Here is a 20,512-nt window from a genome sequence, read left to right as displayed (position 1 = left end):
TCAAACTTTTCATCCCCTCTTAAAATCTAGTTTTCCATGTCCAAAGGCAAACAGTGTCTACCTGGGGTATGCAATCATTTCAGTAGGTTAGTCACAATTTTAACCCCAAACTAAGCACTCCAACTTTCTTCTTCTAGAAAATCTATAAAGAGAGTTTATACCGGAACGATAAAGCTCATGAAATGTAGCAGATGATGCTGTCCTATCTGGGAGTTATTCTGAAGGTGTGTAGTGGGAGGTGCTTTTATTTAAGATGGTGCGAAAATGTATCTGAAAGTTGACCTTTAGCTGTTTCCATCTTCAGGAAGCACAGGTCTGATGGGTGAAGGAGAGCAAGGCTTTGCAGCACCAAAGAACCCAAAGAAATCCCCCCCTACCCAAGAGCAAGACAGCAGACCCGTGCCTTTACCTTTCGCTGCTACGTTCCCCCACCATGAGTGAAATATTGGACATGACATTTTCAGAGAACCTTAAATATTATTTTAATCTCGAATGTTCTGTTATTGCAAGTGTCAAGTCCAACACTTCTTGTAAATACCTGGAGGACAGCCAGGTCCTGAGAACACAAGAGGTGTTAGGAACTGAACTTCATTGGTTAAGTACAGGAGAGCCATAGGAGCCCAGCGCACTGGCTTTCTGTACACTGATTTCTTTGTCTTAACCTGTTGGGTTTTTTTCTTCTTCCCTCCAGAGTGTTGTCTGCACGGCGGGACTCAAGTGGTACCCCCACCCTTCCCTGATCCATTGTGTCAAAGGCTGCGAGGTGAGCTTTCACGTTAGCTCAGGTGGTCCATGCTTGCTCTCCCAAACGTTCTGGTAACCATCACTGCAGACACATGGTCGGTAAATGCTGGTTTACAAGTGGGACAAACAGGTTTTTGCCCTGACTATGTCAGACTGTGGTTGCCTACATTAGTTTGTACACTCAGTGGTGAAATTGGTGGTTTCCCTAGAGCCGATGGTTGGGTGACTCTCATGGGAGTTAAATGATCAAGGAGCTCAACAACATTGGTAGACCATCAAAATTACCCAGGATCAGGGAATTTCTGGGAAGTTGCAAAAACCTTCAGATGTTTTTCCTTGATTTTGACATCCTATTAGAGGGCTAGTTCTTCCCAAGCCCATTTAGGCTTTGAGCATTGGTGATACCACTGGGTGGATAGTGAGGAAATCACAAAACCCTCCACTGTGCACTTCTATCTGAACCAGAAAAAGTCCCAGGCATATGCAGTTTCATTCGAGCTGTGATACATTTCGAGAGTCTTGTGTGTTATCTGAAAAAAGCAATTATATTGAAGGATGTTGTTTCTGCTGGTAACAAAAAAGTCTGAGAAGTGTTAAGATGCTTCCAGCGGTTAAATGGGGCTAGAGCATCTCTCGCTGGGTCATGGCGCTCATGTGGTTTCCATCATGCCCTTGAGTATCTCACCCATGTCAAGAAGTCGAACCATAGAATAGTTAGGGTTGGAAAGAACCTTAAGATTATCTAGTTCCACCCCCCGCCTCGTAGTACCTCTGTGAGGCTGGGAAGCTCCATGTCCATTGTAGAATTGGGGTAGCTCATAAGCAGAGGGGTAGATGGCTGCTTCAGGTCTATGGGCAGTGGAAGAGCTGTGTCTTGACCTCCCACCTCCTGACTTTCTGCAGCACTGACTGTGTTCTCAGCGCCCAGTAGCCCAATTTTACAAGCACTTTAAAGTTATTTGCCTGGAGTGGCAGAACATGGCACAGAATTCCTAAATTCGACACAAAACTCTAGACCACATTGCTGCGCGACGTGATTTGTCTTGAAGTGAAAGACAGGTTTCCTTCGCATACAAATGTTGGGCCCAAGAGGGTAATAACTCTCCAACAATGTAATAGTTTCTGTCGAGTTGTTCCCTAAATGAAAAGCATTCTGCTGTCAGTGCTTTGAATGTCATAAGCCATCTCAGGCATTGCATTCATGCAGGCTGGCTAGGCGCCCCTATTCTCCAAAGAGAGCTAAAATAACATCCAGCAACCATTAAGAAATGCCATTCAGGTGCTGATGCACCACTGGGTAGCCATTCTCCTGCTGGTTAAGGATAGTTGTTACTGAGGCAAAGTTTGCAATGATGTAATAATTTACCAGAAGCCATTATTACTGACATGCTTTTTCTCAGCGTTTTCTTCCCTTCCATCATTGTTAATTGCCAGACCCCACTGCATCAATAGGAACTTTCTTCTTTTCATCATTCATTCAGCAGTGTCACTGCATCCCAATCTATCATCTTGGAAGGCTTTGCCCAGACAATTGATAATGGCTTCTAGCATCATTTTTAGAGCCTGATGCTTCCAGGAGCCGCGAATGGGCCAGAGCTTGTTCTCTGGCATTGAAATACCATATTCATCAAGCCTTTTATTCATGACTATGGAAATACGGACTAATAAGCCAGTAGGTCAATTATACTGGGCCATTAGGCTGATACAATCTCTTATATATTAATATCCTCGGCATTAGGGAGGGTTCCCTGAACAGAAGGCTGTAAGCGGGGCATTACTTTACTCTTGGTGGTCACAGTGGTAACCCAGACTCCTGCTGCAATGTGATTTTTTGTCGCTCCCTAGTGGCAGGAATAGAGGTTTTTGAGTGAGCCCCGTACTCCTCGGCAGCTAATTTAGTTGTTTCAGTAGAAAACCAGCCCCTCTGGACTACCTGTGTAGTCCTCCAAAAGTATAGGAGCACTGTGATAGGCATGAAGCCCTATAAAGACTTCACCCTCCACAGCCTCCAAGGTCTCCCGAATGAGGATTTTGGTACCACAGCAGAATAGATGCTGTTTGTCCCATTCTTCTCCTCCAAAGGACTCACTCGCCTACTCTGTGCCAGTGAAAGGCAAATTTTTCCACATATTTCTTTTACTGATTTTTCCAGTGTTCATAGGTGTAGGATATAGGCATGGAAAATTAAAGTCAAGCCTTTCTTGACAAGCAGGCAGAGCCAGGCAATACAAGGGAAACATGGAGAAACCTACACAATTTCCTGGGAGGTTGGACAAAGTTTGTATTTTTGACTGTGACCAGGTTGGCATAAAAATACCTCTCCATTTACTTATAAATCATTCCCTTTTAACTCTTAGCAGATGAATTAAACTGGAAGGATGTTTGCAAGTCAAAGTCTTTGCCTGTATAAAGAAGTCAGTCTCTGTGGAAGTCACAGTGGAGTTAAGCCAGGTTATAGGGATAGGAGCCTCACCCTGTAACTCTGAATTCTTGGTCAGCATCTGTAGTATTTGCACATAGCTAAACAAGTGACATGCAATGAGTCTGTCCCCTCCTGGTAGTCCTGCTGTGGTCTATCATTGCCTGGATGGATTTCATGTACCCCAATAGGAATACTTAAACCTGCAAAACATGAGCAGCAGCAATAGCATGCATTTACACCACTGCAGAGGGTCCATTGCTGGACTGATGAGCACAGCCATGGCTCTGTCTGGGGAGAGCCATGGTTCTCATGGCTGGTTCTTCAGATATCTATCATAAGGGAGACTTTGGTATGGCAATTGCTGCAGAATCCTCCCAGGAAGCCTCCAAAAGGCTCCCCACCTGCTCTGCAATGATGCCTTCTTGTAGGAAAAGTCCCTGGTGTGCTTTACTCAGTGCAGCATAAATGAATTTTCCAAAGAGCAGATAAAATGGGAATGGCCCCATGAGCCCATGCATGTAAGACGTATTACAGATATGACTGTGCTCTCTGCTGAGCATCTGCTTCTCTGAACTTTCATTGCTTCCTGGGATTCTCATCCCTGGCAAAGGCCTTTTTGAGCATCAGGCACAGTTTTGATGTCCAGGAAAGACTTCTGTACTCGCTGACCAAGAGGGCTTCGAGCCTTTTTGTTAGAACTGTGATTATCATTCAGGTCCTGTGCAGCGCATAGACCTAGTGATCACATTGCACAGACTAGTGACCACATTTTCTTTTCCAAAGTGATTTATGAATTTTACTTAATAGCTCTCCACAACATCCCTCTGAATGATGGCCATTATCCCAGCTCTGAGCTGTGGAGCAGAGGAAGATGACGTGTCATGGCCAAGGTCATGTTGGGTTACTGGTGGTCAGAGAATGAGAACACATGGTCCCTGCGCTGAGCTCAGACCACTTCCATTTCTCTTTGTGCTATGTTTTGTGCCCTCATTGCTGACACATGTTGCATAGTTAGGAGAACTGTGGTGCAAAGTACAGCTATTAAAAGCAAGCCAGTTTTGCTGTTATACATAACCTTCTTCCTATCCCACATAGTTTTGGAAGGTTAGCTTAAAATTATCAAAAGGTGCCACAATTTTAGATGCCTTGATGCTGTCTCTGGGCCTAGTCACATTAATATTCCTGAAGCATCATCTTATGTGGGATGTGAAAAGCCAACAAGGGCTCATTTCCCTTCCATCTAGTGTCCTTTTTTTCCTCTCTGTCTGCTTCGAAGGGAGAGGGAAATAATTCTCTCTTGCTTTTCAGGGCAGTTGATAATGTTACAAACTCTATAGCTCCTTCAAGTTGCTCGTTTTCCTTCTGACATATTGTTGCACGGTTTATTCATGTCCACGCTCTCAGCCTTTTTCTGCTTTTTCCTTTTCAGCCTTTCATGGGGGACAACTACTGTGACTCCATCAACAACAGAGCCTTCTGCAACTATGATGGTGGGGACTGCTGCGCCTCAACAGTCAAGACCAAAAAGGTAGGGATGCCCTTCCTTTTCCGCTGGGAATTTCTTCCTGAGCACTGCTTTGTGCTTGGAAAAGAATTGTTTTTGCTAGGACAAAGGAGGTCCAAGGTCTCAGAAGGACCTTCAGTCCAGGCATCAGCTTATAGGCACTGGGTTTTTGGTCCATTTTGAAATCCTCTCTTGATATACATGTGCGTTTCTCATCATAACCCACCTTATACCTGTGTAAGGCAGGTTCTGCAATAGTCAGTGGCATTCATTCATTCTTACTGTAATTAAACCTTAGCTTCTCTATAGACAAAGGCTAGCTCCCTTCAAAATCCATCAGCAAAGCTACACCTACTGCTCAGGAGCCCTTCATACAGAAACACTGACAAGGGTATATTTGCCTGTCCTGATATCCACTCTCAATGCTCAAAATGGAAACTAAAGGTTAGGAGTCATTAGGAAAAGAACAGAGAGCAAAATGAAAGCATCACTGTAGGTCTGTACTTTGATCTCTATGTATCCACATGCACATGGCTCACTGTTGACCATCCCGTCTCCTAAAGGACAGAGTGGGACAGAGAACGGTGGGGAGCAGGGCAGCAGGGCTGAGTAGAGATGTGTAATATCTTCAGCACAGAGACCACATAGACCAGGACCTGCTGCCCTTTCAGAAGAGGCAGTGGGCATGGTGAGTAGCAGAGATTCATAAAAACATTACCTAATGCAGGGAGGAAAATAAACCCCAGTGTTTCTTATCACACAGCAATGAGGGGGTGAGCTAATACCTAAAAGCAGGATCTAAACAAATGAAAGGCATTTCTTATTCGCACAATGTGCATTTGAAGGATAGAATACATTGCCAGTAAGTCACTAAGACCAAAATTATATTTGAAATCAGAAAGAGAATAAGTATATTTGTGGAGGTTACCTCCTTCAGTGGCCATTAAATCCTCTGATCTGGATGCAGTTTCTGGCTCAGGACTATCTAAACCATTGACTGCTTTAGCCTGGGGAAGGATCCCTCCATATATCCTTTGAGTTTGTGCTTCTTTAACACCCGTTTCTGGGTACTTTTAGAGGCAGTGACTGAGGCAGTGAAACCTGTAGTCTGAAGCAATACATTTCATGTGTTTCTAAGCAGGATAGATTTTAAACTTGTTTCCCAAAGAAAGGAAAGAAAAGCTTAGCTTCTGTCATGTGAGATTTTTACCTTGTCTTCAAGACTTGAGTGTGCATCAGAGTGACAACCCAGCTATGTTAAGTATCTGATATATATGGCTAACACTTCAAATCTTCAGGGAGCTTGGGCTCAGCAGACTTCATTCATTTCACTTATCTGAGGAAGAAGCTCCTCTCTACCACAGCTGTGGGAATGAAGATGTCTCTGCAGGGAACAGTCCTATCTAAGACAGCTTTAGCCAGAAGCTTCTTTTCCTTGGTTCCACCAAAGATCTCTTACCAGTGGAGCTCTGTGGGCTATCTCTGGCCCATGTGGGAACACTGGGATAGGGAAGTGGACATGTCTTCCAAGTGGAAGGAGTTCATTTCTCCACTGGGGAAGAAGTAGTTTTCCTAAACATGCCTTTTGGACAAATTTCCCCTGTGTTACTGTGTTTCTTTTGCAAGCCATGTGCGGGGAGGGAAGCAGAGGCAGGTGAGCTTCTGTGTTCCCCAAGGATGGAGTAGAGCATGGGGATGGCACACAGGGCTCCCTGCTGAATCCACCACTGCAGAGACAAGCAGGGTGACAGGCAGCAGATTGTCTTCAGTGCCATCTCCGAGAAGAGATTCCCATCTCTGGCTGCTTTTCCACCTCCTTGGGAGGAGCAGCCCAAGGGCAATCTCAGCTTGCTCACTGACCTCACAGGCCCACCAGCTAGGAGGGCAGAGCTGGAAGTGGCCGGTAGCTCAGCATGGGTAGGTCTTCTCCTCCAACAACAGCCTGCCTGGGAAACTTTATCTCGCTGCCTTCAGGCTTGAGGATGAAAAACCCCAAGTGGTGCCAGAGGAATGGAACTGAGGTGGCTGGGATGGGACCGACCCAAACCAGCCCCATCAAGACAAGAGCTGAGGGCACAGTGTATCACAGGGGTGGGGATGGGACTGAAACACGAGAGATGTGAGTGCCGAACTGATGGGGAAACGGATAGGATTAAGGTTTGGAATAATTTATTACTGGGCAGGGAATTGAGACAGAGTGGGGTCTGTACAGAGTTATGAGCACTTACCAGCCAGGCGAGTCACTCTCAAAGTATCTGGCTGCTTCACTGCCACCCAGAAACCAAGTGACCACCCAAGAGGGGGAAAGCACTTTGTAGCCCACTTGGTTACTGGTTTCTGTGTTAAACATGCCCAGTGCAAAGGGCAAGTGGTTCAGAGGCAGGCAGCTCGTCACACATCTGATGGGTTTCCTCATAGAGAGGGAGGTTTTGGAGGTAAGTCTTAGGTCTTCTTCGACTGACTTCACTGGGAGCTGTATCCTTGTGACCAGGGGAAATGGAGTGACCCTATGTTGTCCTTTAGAAACACCCATCCTAGGGATCACATGGGTTGAGGGCTGAACCACAGAGCTCATTGCTTCCTTGGCAGGCATTCAACTCTCCAAATCTCTCTCCCAAAATACCTAACACCATCCCAGGAGCTGAACAAAGCTCTCAGGAGATGCGAGAAAACCACCTTCTCCTCAGACCTTCCATGCCAAAAACAAGATGCTAAGTCCCAGTTTATTACATTTATAAGGTAAAGGGGGGAATAATAACCCAAGCGGGTCAGAGCCGAAGAGGCAGCACCTCTCTGCCTGCAAAGCGGCCGCCGCCACCTGCGGCAGCAGCCCTGGGGCTCGGCTCTGCGAGTGATTTTCCCGTCTGAGGCCTTTGACTGAGACCAGATTTCAGGCCAGGCTGTTCAAATACAGCCCTCCCTTTGAAGAGGTTTATGAGTGGAGTGTTACAGGAGATATTCCAAAGGGAAAAACAATGAAAGGTGAGAGAAAAGGGAGCTGAATAAAAATACTCCGCATACCAAATCCTTCCAGCACAGTTTGCCACCTACTTAAAAAGGCACAGTTTTAAAATACACGTTGGGTGTAAAAGCCAAAAACCTGGAGGAGACGTAGGGAGGGGAGAGTCCAGCTCTCTTAATTCCAATACCAGATGAGGATGTATTTTCATTCGGTTGTAGAAAGAGCGAGACACATGAAAGAGCCTGCTTTGCTCCTTTCCTTTCAGGGTTACATACTATGTGGCAGATGTGTCAGTCTTTTAAAGCCCCTGCAAGTTTACCCATAAATGTCTAACATTTATGCAACACCTGTTTTTCTCCCGAAATGTCACAGGACATTTTACAAGCTTGAGATTTATCATCTTTTCACCGTTGCAGCCATTGCCGCGGTGACACATGGTTCACATTTAAACAGAACATTGCAACTCCACACATTATTTTAGGAAAGGGCTGAAGATTAACATTGCATCATGTGAAGATTCAGGAGTTAACAGCCAAGTAAAAGCTGGTTGCAGATCTTTAATGTCCGCGAACTGTCAAGACTGAGTTTCACTGCAATCCCACCACCCTCCCAAACGCGCTCTCAGCTGCACACAATGCTGTGAACCAGGCTGCGTGAAAGCAAAATTACTCCTCAACCCATATTCACTTCCATGCTGAGCCTTCTTATTTCATTTGCACGCTCCTGTTTTGTTGCCCTGAAAATCCACCAGGGACTTCCATGGAGGCAGTCGCTTAGGCCATGTTTTCCCTTTGCATTTGAGCATTAGCAGCAAATGACCTTGTGCATTTCTGCAGCGAGAGGGGAACAGAGCAGTGTGACTTATCTGACCAGCTGCCGACTAATCAGCACTGCTGCTTAGATAGGGAATAATGAGTATTTGCCCTGTGCTATTCACAATCGGGCTAGGGAGCTTAAAAGAAATCATTAAAGCTCTCTTTTGAATGCTACAAATGGCAGCGAATAAATTCGCTTATATTCTGAGCATAAACTGGAGGCAGCCGCAGTCAGCAAACGGGAAAAAGAGACATTCATCAGCCTAATTATTTGTTGGGCGCTAATTGATCAGCATCCCCCTGCAGCGGGAGGGAAGCCAGGGCTGGCCCAGGGACAAGTGCCACCCAAGGAAGCGGGGACACAAGTCCTGCAGTGCCTCATGGGGCAGGTGGGGAGCATGGGGCCAGTGTTTGGGTTTGCAGATGGGGCAGGGGACGGGGCTGCGCTGCTCACAGCTTGCCCTGTGCATGACCCAGGAGCAGCTTTGAGAGACAGGAAGGCCATTGCCGGCCAGCCTCCAAGGGAGAGAAAGCTTCTGTTGTGTATCTGGAGGGGATAAAGTCTTCCATGAAGGACAAAGCAAAATCCCATCTCCTTTTAATCTTCCTACCCTCCTGACCCAGCACAGGTTGCCAGCTCCCTTTTGCCTGGCTGCTCTAGGAAGCTGCTTCTTGCTTTGTATCCTGCCACAGATAAAAGAAGATGCTGGTTTTTAAAACATTAAATACGTGACACTGCTAAAGTGGGAAAAATAAATAACTTGGGCATAACCGGCTCTCACTGGGCTGGCGGCTGCCTGCGAGTTGCTCCTGGGGTGTGTGGTTGCAGGGAGAGAGGCTATGGCTATTTCTTTCTGATTCATCTCAGGAAATCTCTCCAGTCACTGTACTCCTTCACTTCTTTTCTCTTCCCATTCCTTTTTACAAGTTTTCCCTGGACAAAGCTGCCTAGAAAAGCCTTGCAGAAATGGAAATGTCTCTCTTTAGGCCCTGCTCACGTACGTTGTTCCAGGCTTCAAGCAAATCACAGATTTGCTTAAAATCTGATCCCTGAAGATTTAAACCCAAGAATTTTGCTGGTTTAAAATCCCCCCAAGTTAAGCCATTTGAAAAGGTGAACTTTCATCTGTCTTTCCTCTCTGCCTTCCCTTTTCGTCATGGAAGGGGTAAACCTACAGCTCCCATGAGAAAAACCTGTCTCAGTCAGTTATCACCCAGGTTTTCCCTCAACCACTTTGCCCCATAGCACTTAGAAAAGAGAAAGAAAAATCATCCCACCCCTTCAGCCTCTTGACATTTCTGTCCAACACCTTGGAGAGGAAAACCAGCAAGTGCCTCAGCGGAAAACAAATGAGGACTTGCGGTAGATAGAGGACCGTGTGGGATTCATCCCAAGCTTTGCTTATCTAAAAGATAGGCAAGTTATCAAAACCTCTTCAGAGACTTTATGGCCGAGAATTCAAGGCCTAAAGAAAAGAGCTTTGAACTAAGGGGCTGCTGCTGGCTCCAGCAGGGATTTCCCAAGACTATCCCTGTCTCCTCAGAAAGGGGGGTCTGCTACACTCCTATCCCAAGAACAGAAATAACCACTTCTTGGTATTTTGGAGATACAAGCGCCTTTTCCCAGGTCTCTAACAGCAACACAAACCTGACTTGGGCAATCTCAGATCTTGCTCCATCGGCAGAACATGGTTTTGAGGCAGTTGATGCAATTAGCAGCTTAAATGACCACCTTGGCTGAAGAAATTCTGCTTATCCAGAAGAATTGATGATCCTGCCAGGATGCTGCTCCCAACAACTTTAATGTCCCCAGCTGGGTGTGTTTGTCAGCTCTATAATTAGCTGGTGAGATACAATGAATGGTGGGTGAGCAACAGAGGAAGGAAGGATGCAATGTGGAGTGTTGCTTCATGCCTCTGGAAGCACTGCTGCATGCTCCAAGCACGCTGGGTCACCCAGGCCTGTGGGTGAACTCAATTCCCCATGAGCTGCTTGTCGCAGCCTCGGTGGCTCGCTGTTTGCCATGTGAGGAGTGTTTTCAGTCATGGTTGGCTGGGATGGGAGCTTATTTTGGGGCTCAGAGCTATTGGTTTCATAATCGTTCAGGGAGACTTTCCAGGCAGCGATAAATTAAAAGCAGTGATGGTAGTAGCACATGTTGCCTATCCTGCGAGAACGTTCTTGGCTTCAAAGGATATGGGGCTTCCCACAGCATACAGCGTTCCCAGGGGATGTGCTAGTAGAGGGTGTTTGCTTTGCTATCCAACCTCACTTCATTAGCAAGTGTTACAAGAACCAGCGAACAAACCTTCCCTGCTCCACCGCCAGTTATTTGGCCTCTGGGTGGTCTGGCTCCTATTAAATCTTTGGTGATTATTTAGACTAATTACATTCGTGTTTGCACAATCAGTAGCACGAGGGTAGGAAGCGCAGCTGATTGCTGAGCAACTGAGCTCCGTGTGGTTTGGCACCCGGGCTCCCTCGCTGCGGGCAGGCAGGGATGCGGGGATCCATGCGGGCAGGGCTTTCCTGGGAATCCCTGCTGGCTTTGGGCCACCCTGCTTCCACCCGTTCTGGTGAGACTGCTCCCAGTTCACACCCGATAGAGACAGAGGAGGATCTGTTGGGTTCAGCGGAGCTGTGTCTCGTTCCACCACGTCTCCTGGCTTCAGTGGGTGGAAGCCTGGTTTATGGCAGGGCAGTGAATTAAAGTTCAAGCCTTCAAGACTCTTTGTGCTGCACAGAGAAGAGAGCTTCATCTTCGCCTTTCCCAGGCCCTCCGGAGCGGTGCCCTAGGTGTGAACCTGCATACCAGCACCGAGTTAAAAGGGGGCTCGCTCTTGTTCCGTTATCTCCAAACAGCCCTGGTGACCTCAGCGCCGAAAACCACCGAGAAGACCCTCACAAGATGCATTTTTGTCCCACAAGGGCCTTGTCAGGGAACAGAACACTCCCGGTGTTTGAGCAGGGAGGGTCTCGGGAGGCACGGGGCTGCAGCACTCGGCACAGCCTGCCACGCTTATCTCGGCACGCCGCGCTCGCCCGCAGTGCCTCTGTCTGCAGCGGGGCCTTCAGGTTCCCTGTTAGGCTTGTCTGGGACATTTCGCAAACACTTCAGGCCTGAAATCTAACAACAGGCTGTTTCCCAACACTTCGCAGCCCTCCTCCCCTGCTTCCCCCTCGCCTCCAACACACCCCGGGCCTGATTCTGCCTGCCCTGATGCTGCTTTGATGGGGTCAGCCCGATAGGAGCCTTTGTGAGGGATGAGCTCCGACCCTTTGCAGGACTGTTTCCCATCCCTCCCTGTACCTGTCTGGGATTTCTCGTGTCAGCATTCCCACCACTTCCCTATAGACTGGCCTTTCTCAGCTGGGATGTCACCAGCCTCTTCAGATAGGTGCCATGTAGCGAGGATTTGTGGCCTCTCACTCATTTCATGACCTCGATCCTAGTTCTGCACTGGTCTATTGTATCGTTGTCTTTGTTCCCATAGTTGGGAGCATGGCATCAAGGGCAAATGCAGCCCTGTTTCCAAGAGGGAGCTTGGGTTTTACCCATGGTCTCATGGGAAAGGATGCTTAGGGGTTCCATTCCTTTGCAGAGAGTGGAAATGAGGGTTCATAGCTCTTCACAGCATGCAGCATGTGTTAATCAAGGTGAAAGTATCTCAGATCTCCCGTGCATCACACCCTGGTGTCTGTGCTAGTCCTGCCTAGGCTACAACCCTATACCTGCTGCAATTGCTCCTTCAGGCTCCATCACACTTCTGCAGTGACAGACCTGACTTAGGTTGTGTCTGTTGAAGTTAGATGGGTCTATGGTTTAGGTGACCCACATCACCCTCAGTGCTGCTGATCCACAGCTCTGTTCTAGATCATACACAGGAGGTATGTGTGTGTGTGTACAGGTTGCACGTAGGTATGTGGAGCTGTGTTCTCCAGTTTTGCATTTGCAACCTATTTTAGTTAGTCTAAGGAGGCAATATTGTGCATTTCTTCATCAATGACCAAGCCAGGCTCCAAGTTTAATTCTTAGCCTTTTCTCCCTGCTTTCCTAAATAGTAACCAGGTTTTCTATGAGGGGAGATAGATGTAAGGGAAATGCAGGAAGGAAGAAGAGCCAATTCTTTAATACTGGCTTTACAATGGGTATCTCTGGAAATACCAGTACAGGTCATATATTCTGTTAATGAGTTGGGCTTTCACAGACCTATTTAAAAAGAAAAGAAGCACTTCATCTTGGAGTATGTAGATCTGGGCTCCACACCTAAATGGGCTACCATTCAGATAAAGGTTTGCATTTATTATTCCTAGCACATCCAGCAGCTTTATTCATGGCTCTGTACTCCAGAGGGCTATCACTGTGTGAGCCCAAGGCCAGAGACACTCCTTCTTCTAAGGGGTTTTATGATTTCTCTCAATTGGGTACTTGTGGCAATCCTGGTTGATGCTGTGTGGGGGTTAGATGCCCTAAATACCTGTGGAAATCAGGTCCCTGGGGAACTCAAATGTGTATTGTAGATGTTGTTTAAAGTGGAAACCCTGTATTACTGCTAAGTGTTTGGAGAATTTTCTCTTGTCTAATATGACCGTGGATGTGCTCATTACCCATAGAAATCTCTGCCTTTTCACATAATAGAAAACTGATCTCTGGAGCTCACTGCCATAAGACAAAACAATTCATCTATCTGGACAATAGCACTGTAAAAATCAGATTGCATAAAAAAGCTCTGTAAGGGACATAAAGTGAATAAGACTAATCTGATCAGGAAGGAACCCTCTTACACTGGGGCTACCCACTGCTGTGAGCTGTTGCTGAGCCATGAAACTGTCTGCTCTCGTCTGCCCCAGAGAGAAAGCTTCTGCTCTTCTGTCCATGTCACTATTAGGAGACCGGAGGGTTTCTAGAGGACACCACACAGCAAGACATTCCTTCTGTGGTGGCTCCTTCTCACCAGAAATTGGCTGCAATGGAGTGGCAATGTCGTAGTGTTTTATGCGCGCCTTTTGTTCTGGTTGCTCCAGTGCTGAGCGCACACTTCTCAGACACCTGTAAGATATCAAAAGGGGGAAATGGGGGAGTTGCAAGGAGAAACGGGAGGACAGAGGATGAAGAAAAAGTGGATCACTTCAAGGCAACACCAAACTCATGCCAGTTGGGGTTTCTAAGGCCACTGCTTCAGCACAGCCCACAGGGTAGGTTTGGCAAGTGTGAGCTCATAGTTTGGAGACGTAGCTATGCAGGGCTTTCCCTCTTGGCTCCAATGTTCCCATAAGTGAAATGTCTCTGCACATCCCAACATTTCTGGGATCTCCATGCCTGCAACACATTTCACTGCCGCACTTGTGCATGGACAGCAGCAAAGTGCAGTAGGAGGTGATGGCTAATATCAGCCACTACTGACATGCCTGAGCTGAGTGTGTGGTTGTCCAGTGCTCACTGCAAGATCCACCTTCCCTGTGAGCCTGTCTCTGCTTTGAATACCTTTGTTAGGCTGTTGCAGACAAACACAGTGAAACCAAGGCAGGGAGAGGAAAAAGCTTGATCAAGACAAATGGAAGAAGCAGGTTCCCAACTCCTCCAACCAGTAACTTTGTTGTACAAAAAGGAGGATTTTTAAAGTCAAAATCAATGCCAAATCCAGATTGAACTGAATGATTTAGGATAAAAAATAAGAATAGGGGAAAACTTATTTATATGGTTTTGTTTGAGCATTTTCTAAATGAAATAAGTTTTTATTTCAAGACATAATTTTTGCTCTGAAATAGTCTTTGTTATTTGTATTGTTTATTTGGAGGGAAAGGTCAAACCTGAACTGTAGCAGAGATCTGAAAGCAAAATGTTTCCTTCTACATTGAGCAGAAAAAGTCAATGTTTTCTTCATGTATCTTTTCTTTTTTCAGTATTTTAATTCAGTCATTAAACAATCCCTCCTCAGCCTCCTCCCCAAGCCCCATTGTTTGCAGACTTCTCTGTTTTCCTATCTAAGAATATTCATAACACTGTGATATGAGACAGTCTTGCTCTGGCTGGCTGCTGTTGGATGAAGTGACCCTTAAGCTCCTATTGTTTTCTGCAGTTTATAAACTTCTTCAGTTTCTAATTATTTCAATTCATTTGCTTTTGATTTTTTGGACTATCTCTTCTCTTTGCAACCTCCACATTTGCACAATTGCAGATTCAAATCATTCGCTGGTTGGTTATTTAGCACGCAAGCCACCAAGGCCATGGCTTGAATAAGAGTCATCACCCTGTTCTACCTGGTCTTCTGGCAGTGAAGTCAAAAGCAAGGGGGGGAGGCTCTCTAAACCCTAATGTGGTGATCAGCCTTGGCTATCTAATGTCTCTGTCAGCATGTCCCTGCCTTAGGCTCCCCAGTTGTGAAATAAAGATCCACACCCCTCCATCCCGTTCTTGTGTGCGTCAGGAGAAAGGCATGCTGGAGATGGACATGCGGGGACACGTACGGAAGGTCTAGGTGTAAATGACAGCTCTGTGCTCACACATGGTGCTAGCTCCACATTCCTAGATGTGCTGTTGATGATGCGTAGGTAACAGGCAGACTCAGGATTCATAGCCTGGAGGAAAGTGTTTATGAAAGAGAGAGCAAACATGCGGCAGCACAGCCAAGAGAAGCAGAAGGAGAATGCGTGCAGTCCTCGCTGGGAACGTTGGAACAGGTTGTGGCACTGCCTTGGAAGGGGTGTAAAGGAGAGGAATGAGGTCACTGCTCAGTCTGTGCAGATGGGAGAAGTTCTTGGGAATTCACTTCAGGGCAAGCAGGGCACCGTTCCACTGCCACCCCCTTTTCTTTATGTAAAGGCTGTGATGTGATAAGCCAAAATCAACTCCACTAGCCAGGTCTGCAGGCTGTTGTTTCAGCTCCTTCCCACTCCAGGGAGATCGTGGACAGATGACAGCTCATGCATGCAGAAGCCTCTTACTTGCATTCCTTTGCCATTCCTCAGTGCCCGTTAGCTGCATCTCTTGACCTTAAAACACAACAGGTATTTGGAGAAGTCTCTGCTGGACTGCAGCTTCACTGATGTGCCAGGCAGTGTTTGGTTCAGTTCCTGAGGAACTGGAACCAAGAACGTTCATACCTCAATGCATAGATAGATAGGCACTCAAGCAGCATCCCAAGCCACAGAGTAAAAATGCTACCCTACAGCAGGGAATTATGGCCTAGGTTCACCGAACCCCCCAAGCTGGGTAGAAGTGCATGGGGAGTCTGGAGTTGGGACCTGGTGTGGTGTTTGGTGAGCATTTGAGTTGGCCATGGGAGATGAGGGGTCAACTTTGCTGTCATTTAGTGTTTGCAACCTTTAGAGTAAGGATAGCTTTCCAGAGGAGGCTGGAGGTGTAACAGAATCCAAGCACTGTGGTAAGTACCCCAAAAAGCCCTTGAATTGCCTGAGAAGCACATGCTCCCAGCCAGCTATATCCATGTGCTTAATATGAGCTGTTAAGGGAGTACCTGACAGTAACTGAATGAGTGAGTTCAACAGGTTCTTTACACTTCTTGCAGCCTTTTTTATGGACAGGTAGCTCACCTGAGGCCCCAGTGCACCACCACCTCAGCACTAAAAATCACTGTAGAAATAACATAGCTGAAGGCTGCACCTGATCTCTGAAGATACCACTCCAGAGGTCTCATTTGTTCTCCAGGGTGCTGTAGTTATAATTCCCTCCTTCATGTCTTTGTGTCTTTGGTTTCTTTCCCCAGGTTACTCCCTTCCCCATGTCCTGTGACCTACAAGGAGAATGTGCTTGCCGGGACCCCAACGCCCAAGAGCACAATCAGAAAGACCTCCGTGGCTTCAGTCTTGGGTAATGCCAAGTGACGTGGAAAGGAGGACCACACTGCTCAAGGCAGGCTAGGAGAGACACCACATCCCTTTTGGTATCGTTTTTAACATTTAGCTGCTCAACTGGATGGCATTTCTGCACCAGGGACCCTTAGAATTCAACCAGTCTGCCTTTAATTTTTGTCCAAGGAGAACTCAAAAGTAGGGGTTTATGTATTAACTCTATCTTAAATAGTGATGATGAGAAACAAACAACCGAGAGTCAAGTCGAGAAGACTTTTCATGTATCAAAACAGCATGTTATGCCCACCTAATCTGAACAGTTCATATTTAGATTCAAGGCGAGAAACAAGCTATTTATGTACACATATTTATAGAAATAAGTAGAGAAAGAGAGAAAGAGTGAGAGATGATGATCAACGCAAAAACACTTTCCCCTCCCCAGCACTCACAAGTCAGACCGTTCATGGAAGAGGCTGTGCTCTTGGAGGACTCCAAGCTGAGCCTTTTCTGATGCTGAATGCCAAGGTATCGCATGCTCGGGGCACTGAGATTGGGGTGGGATCTCCACAGGGCTGTGGCTCTTGGCAAGTGACTTGCCAGACGCCCAGCCAGCTCGAGATGTGGGATGCTTCTGCTCCTCACAGGAATGCTACTTCCAGCCAGGGAGCTCAGCAGACTGCAGTGGCCTTTCTGTACAGCTCCTCCTTCTCCCCCTGCCCTCAAATAAGCCAACAAAAAGTCCCCTTGTAGCCTGCAGGGCTGCTAGGATGTTTCTGTGTGGAGATGGGCAAATGGTCCCATGATGGAGTCAGGGAGTGGGGAGTCTAAGGACTGGCATTGAGGAAGGTGGATGATTGCTTCTGAGGAGCAGAGAGGGTAACTCGCGCCCGCACTTGTCATTTGAGCATGTCTGCTGCTGCTACTCCTGCTGCTATGTCCCATACAACTAGTTTCCTTACTGTGTCAGGACAGGGTGAAAAACAACCCCATGCAACCAAACAGTCTGCCTTAAAGCTTACCTACAACCTGCCTTTCAAACCCTCTGGTCTCTTCCTCAGCATTGGGGCAAGAAAACAGGACACCAGCCAGCCAAAGGAATCTGCTTTCTGGTCCTCATCCAGCCAAGTGGTTCTCTAGACCTCCTCCACCTCCTTGTGGTGGTCTGAATCTAACAACCGCTTCATGCTCCTGTTTTCTCAGGAGAGGGGAAGAGCAGGAAGGGGCACGTGCTGTGGAGAAGGGACTGTAGGAGACAGTATTAGAATTTTGGCTGTATTTGTCAGTATTAAGCTGCCAGGCCAGTGGGTTGAAGACTTCTGATAGACCAGGAGCTTAGCTGCTTGTAATCTTCCAGAAGGAAAGGGCATTAGCTGCAGCAGACCTCACCCTTCCCTATCGTATAGCTTCATCCGTGTTGTGCCAGACCCTCGGCTTATTTCATTATAGGGTTCATCATGTTGAGTCACTGAGATGCCCAGTGCATCTAGTGCTGCCACTGCTGCTACAACCCATCCCAAGGGAATCCCACAGATCTTTCCAGTGTGGCTTGGGCTTGTTTTCTGCTGCTTCAGGCTCCTGCTAGGAAGGACATACATCCAAAAGAGTCTCCTTCTATTCCTTGGGGCTTTTATGACTTGTACAATCATAGAATCATAGAATGGTTAGGGCTGAAAGGGACCTTAAAGATAATCTAGTTCTAACCACATCTACTGGGTAAAGACAGGCTGGAAAGACTTTTTTCCTATTCCTGTTTGGTTGAACATTTAGGCACTGGAGCAAGGCAGAAAGGTAAGGAAAATAGAGGTGGATGTAAAAATGTGGAGGAGAACTAGATATGGAAAACTGACAGAGTTGTAGGTGCAAGGCTCTTGTCACCCAATATTGGGGTTGTTTTCATCTGAACAAACCAGAGGTGAATCTCGAGGACTAAAATGTAGAGGCCTGGAGAGGTGGTTGTCATGAGAACGTAAGGAGCTCTGTTGTGAAGCTCCTAGTTATTCCTGCAGAAGGCTTGGCCATGGGAGCTGTGCGATGGCTCTGCACCATGGGACAGGGGTGCACAGGAAAGGGAGGCGTGGTGGAATCAGAGCTCCTTCATGGAATTAGGCTGAACGTCTGCCAGTGTGGAGAGCAGTGACGAAAACCGGGCCTGGGCAAAATGTCCACTTTTGCCCCTTGCCATCTCATTAACAATGGAAGTTAATGGTGAAGAAGTTGCTTCCTTCTGGTCCCTTTGACCTCCTGTTTTGTGTTGGTAGTTTGTTCATGTGCCATCCATCAGAAGAGCTCACAACCTTTCAGACTGCCAATGTATCAGGTCCTCAATGAGGCCTCTTAACGTGATCTCTCCCCTCCACGCCACCTGGGTTTTACCCTAACAGGGACCCTCAGTTCAGGTCCTGTGTGAATCCTGATGGCAGCTCCGTTTCCAAAATCCCCTTCTTGGTGATGCAGTTCAGCATGGAGGAGATTTTCCATCTGCTTGTCCCACCTAAGACATTGCCCACAAGAGACAGGTCTGTATAAACGTTATTGCCACTTGCTGCTGTGGGCTTCCAGGAGCTCAGGGCCTGATGAGCTCCTCTGCCCAGCTAGGGCCAGCCCCTGCTCACTGAGTTGGAGTCCTTCAAGCTCAAGGGAGATGGTGGCTTCTTGCCAGCAGTTTCACACCTCAGCTTCACTCCTGCAGTCCAGGGGTGACCAAACTCCCTTTCCCATGGGCTTTCCATGCTGCTATTTGATTTTTATTTTCCAACTGCTATGTTGGCACTGTCCATCTCCTCCAATGGGAGCAGAAGTTCTGCTCTGAGTCATGTTAAATCCAGTAATCCAATGGCTTTTTTTTTCTTTGAGAAAAGATAGCATTGAGGCAAAGCTTTGCCCTCTGCGTTTCAGGTGCTGTACCGTGCATCCAGGGGGATGTGGAGAGGGGAGCCATGGGGCATGGACTCAGCTCTTGTTCCCTGTGTTCCCATGCTGGGGCAAGGCCAGCTGGATGGCCTTGCAGCATCTACCACTGTAAGGGCCTTGAATGCCCAGTGGAGTCTATAGGAAAGACCCTCCATGGCTACGATGGCCATTGGGTGGGGGTGAGAAGGACATTTCCCACCATGTCCACCCGCTGACCCAGTGGCGTAGGTCAACATCAAACAAGAATTTGGGAGGATCAGGAGAGGGTGCTCATGCTGATGACATTTAGCTGCTCATGAAGTCCAGGTCACATTAGTGCCAAGATCTTCTCTGTCAAAGATAGCGAGCCAAGGCTGCACCCTACCTGGGGCCACCAGCCTGCCTTCTAGCTCTTGGGGTTGTCCATGGCCAGTGGGAGGGAAAGCTGGAGCAGAAAGCGGTCAGTGGTGCATGGTGGGGTGGGAAACTCCTATCAGCTGCTACCCCAATCCCTCCCCACCCTCTTGCAGACAGGCTGAGCTGGTGTCCTCCTGCTTTTCTTGCATCTTCCGCTGTCCCCACCCCAGGCTGAGAAAGGAGGATGGCACCAGAGGACTCTTGGAGTCGGGTTCCAGCTACCTCCCTTCCGGTTTCGGTTTCACTTGGTTGTAACTGTCGGTTTGTTCTAGGTTTTACCTGTGTTTAAGAAAAAAATAACAACAACAACAAAAAAAAAAAAAAGACAAAAAAAGGGAAAAAAAAACAAAAAAAGAGAGGAAAAAAAAGAAAAAAGCAAGCCCAATAGCCAACAGAAGTTTCTTGCTGCAACTGATTCAAGTGGGGGAATAGAATAACAACTGAGGCTTTAGAGAGAGGAAGAAAACCAACCCACACACACAAAAAGAGAAAAGAAAACCCGCATAATCCAAACCCAAGAAGAGCAAAGCCTATTTTTGTGTGTTTGAAAGGAAAACAGTGATTCTGCCAGCTGAGTAGAGAGCTAGATACTGAAGTGTAGATTTCCCTAGAAGTACCGTGAGGTTTTATAACGTTGTCTGGTTTTGTTTTCCTTGTGCTTTGTGAGAAGTCCAGGAACTGAGGCTAAGGTGATTTTTCCCTGGTCTGTTGTTATTTGGGGGTGGGAAGGGGATGGAGTTTATGAGGGTGGTTTTTGGTTTTTTTTTGGTTTTCCAGATTATTTTTTTAAGTGTGTATTTGTGCTTATTTTTACGTTATCCAACTGTACATACGCATTTAACCAGTATTTCACTGTGCTCTATTTACTGCACTCAGAAGCATTGCACAGTCTGAATCCCGAAGAGCTGCGAGGGATGGGGAGTGAAAAGAGAAGGAGAAAGCTGCTA

General features: G+C 47.1%; 1 protein-coding gene across 2 annotated transcripts in view; it reads left to right on the top strand.

The window, feature by feature from the left end:
* The window catches only part of PAPPA (pappalysin 1), a 365,052-nt gene extending 345,162 nt beyond the window's left edge, over positions 1 to 19,890 (top strand). For both annotated transcript variants that reach the window (XM_061477061.1, XM_061477060.1), the window contains exons 20-22: positions 692 to 763; positions 4,596 to 4,694; positions 16,175 to 19,890. In XM_061477061.1, the coding sequence (XP_061333045.1) occupies positions 692 to 763; positions 4,596 to 4,694; positions 16,175 to 16,282 (279 nt within the window). In that variant the 3' untranslated portion in view covers positions 16,283 to 19,890. The remainder of the gene's footprint in view (positions 1 to 691; positions 764 to 4,595; positions 4,695 to 16,174) is intronic.
* Positions 19,891 to 20,512: the final 622 nt, after the last annotated feature.

Source organism: Pezoporus flaviventris, unplaced genomic scaffold (assembly GCF_033815535.1).
Source record: "Pezoporus flaviventris isolate CSIRO_AGI_PZ_B2104156 unplaced genomic scaffold, CSIRO_AGI_Pfla_v1 ptg000097l, whole genome shotgun sequence".
Lineage (NCBI taxonomy): Eukaryota > Metazoa > Chordata > Aves > Psittaciformes > Psittacidae > Pezoporus > Pezoporus flaviventris.
The sequence above is the reverse complement of the archived record's forward strand: the minus strand, read 5'-3'. Positions and strand labels throughout refer to the sequence as shown.